The sequence below is a fragment of the Loa loa genome, assembly GCF_000183805.2.
Source record: "Loa loa unplaced genomic scaffold supercont3.502, whole genome shotgun sequence".
Lineage (NCBI taxonomy): Eukaryota > Metazoa > Nematoda > Chromadorea > Rhabditida > Onchocercidae > Loa > Loa loa.
The window spans coordinates 20591-22280 of record NW_018108682.1 but is presented as its reverse complement, the minus strand read 5'-3'; the positions used below and the strand labels follow the sequence as shown (position 1 = coordinate 22280).

Sequence of the window (1690 nt, the reverse complement as noted above, 5' to 3'; positions counted from 1 at the left end):
GGTTGCGGACCCTTTAATTTCTTTCGAATGTTCATTCCCGAAATGGTTCACCCCCAAGATCTTTAACTGTTCTCAATGCGCTGAATACCCCGCTTAATTCACAATACTGTCCTAGCTATACGCCAAATTGCTGGTCCCAGTAGCAAGTTCTCGCCTTGGAGACAAAATACACAAGTGTAACCAGTGACCCGTTCGGCTTTGGTAATTGAGTGAACCTCCAAAATAAGAACTGAATCTTCACAGACGACACATTTATTAAAAAATAATTCACGAAAAACGAGACGAAAACAGCGCAGCTAGAACACGTAGTTTCTTCCCGAAGTTCACTTAGCTAGAACACGTAGTTTCTTCCCGAAGTTCACTTATGACCTGCCGAGTAAACAATCTGTCCAAAAATTACGATGCGGAGAAAGAAAAACAACAGTGAATGTTGAAGACTTTACTAACAATAAAACACTCTGGAATACAGATTGTTCAGGAATAATGTAGCCTGCTCACTACATCATCCAAGCGAGACAGGAGCTGGAAGAATAATGTTATACATTACAGCACTGCCAGTAAGAATAAAACGATGCTTGCTCTGAGGAGGCGGACAAATTACAAGCACTTGAGCACACTAAATTTGATTTCTTTTATATTTTGCACAACAGGAACTTTATCACAGTACAGGAAATCACGAGTCCTCTGAAAAATAAGGAAATTTCCGTTGGTGAACCAACATACTACCATACAAATAGTAATATTTAAACAGTGGCAAGAAAAACTAGTGGATGGCCACAATTTTAGTAACGAGACAGATAACACAGAGCTCCAAACTTTTTAGGATAAAAAGATGTACATTATGCACTACACTCCCAATCGAAAAAGAGCAATTTAGAGCCTCATTTGTTTCAAAGAGCACTTTGAAATTTAGTAGGTGCTGCACATGACACTTTCAAAATCTTGATGAAGCACAAAAAATTCATAGAATTTGATACGGAAAACAATCAAGTAATCAGAGGAAAGAATAGAAAAAGAAATTTCTCCACAGGGATACAAATCATAAGCGACAGCTAGAATACAACTAGATTCACTTTATTTCATCGCTTGGAAACGTACGAAAAACCGGGTGGAGGCATCATCCACTGTTGTGATGAATGAGGGTAGGAATTTATAGTTGGTACTGGTGGCGGGGCGGGTGATGCCATTGGATTCAGGAGTTGCGCCGACATCGGCATCGTTTGATCATAATTTAAGGTTGACGAAAATTGATTGGTGGTGCGTTGCATTTCCATAGGTGATGTCCGACTAGGGGGATAACCTGTAACAACTATATCTAGGCTTTAAACCTAAAACACCACTTTCCCGCTAAAGCAAATCCATTCACATGCAGTATTGATAAACATCCAAAATGTTTTATACATGAAACTGACCCTAAAAAGTGTACGTGCTCTTGCAAATGCAGAAGTTACAAACCTGCAGTACTAAGATCCGATACAAAACGAACATTTACATTCGGTAACAGCGCCCGGAAACCTTCCTGCCATTCGTGAAGCTTGGTACCATCAATTTGGTTTGCTGCAGCCAGAGAAACGTTTGAGTGAAACTGTGTGTTACTGCTGAAGGAAGGGCATCGTTGTGGCTGTGCTGGATTGAAGACCAAATTACTGGGTGGATTCACGAAATTACCGACTCGAGCCATCTGAGTTTG

At 40.3% G+C, this 1690-nt stretch overlaps 1 protein-coding gene across 1 annotated transcript in view; it reads right to left on the bottom strand.

Annotated features, from left to right (window-relative positions):
• Nucleotides 1-391: 391 nt before the first annotated feature.
• LOAG_18762 (Cnot4-prov protein) overlaps nt 392-1690 on the bottom strand; it is a 6986-nt gene continuing 5687 nt past the window's right edge. The window contains exon 15 of the mRNA XM_020451424.1: nt 392-1300. Within this exon, the coding sequence (XP_020304794.1) occupies nt 1080-1300 (221 nt within the window). The 3' untranslated portion in view covers nt 392-1079. The remainder of the gene's footprint in view (nt 1301-1690) is intronic.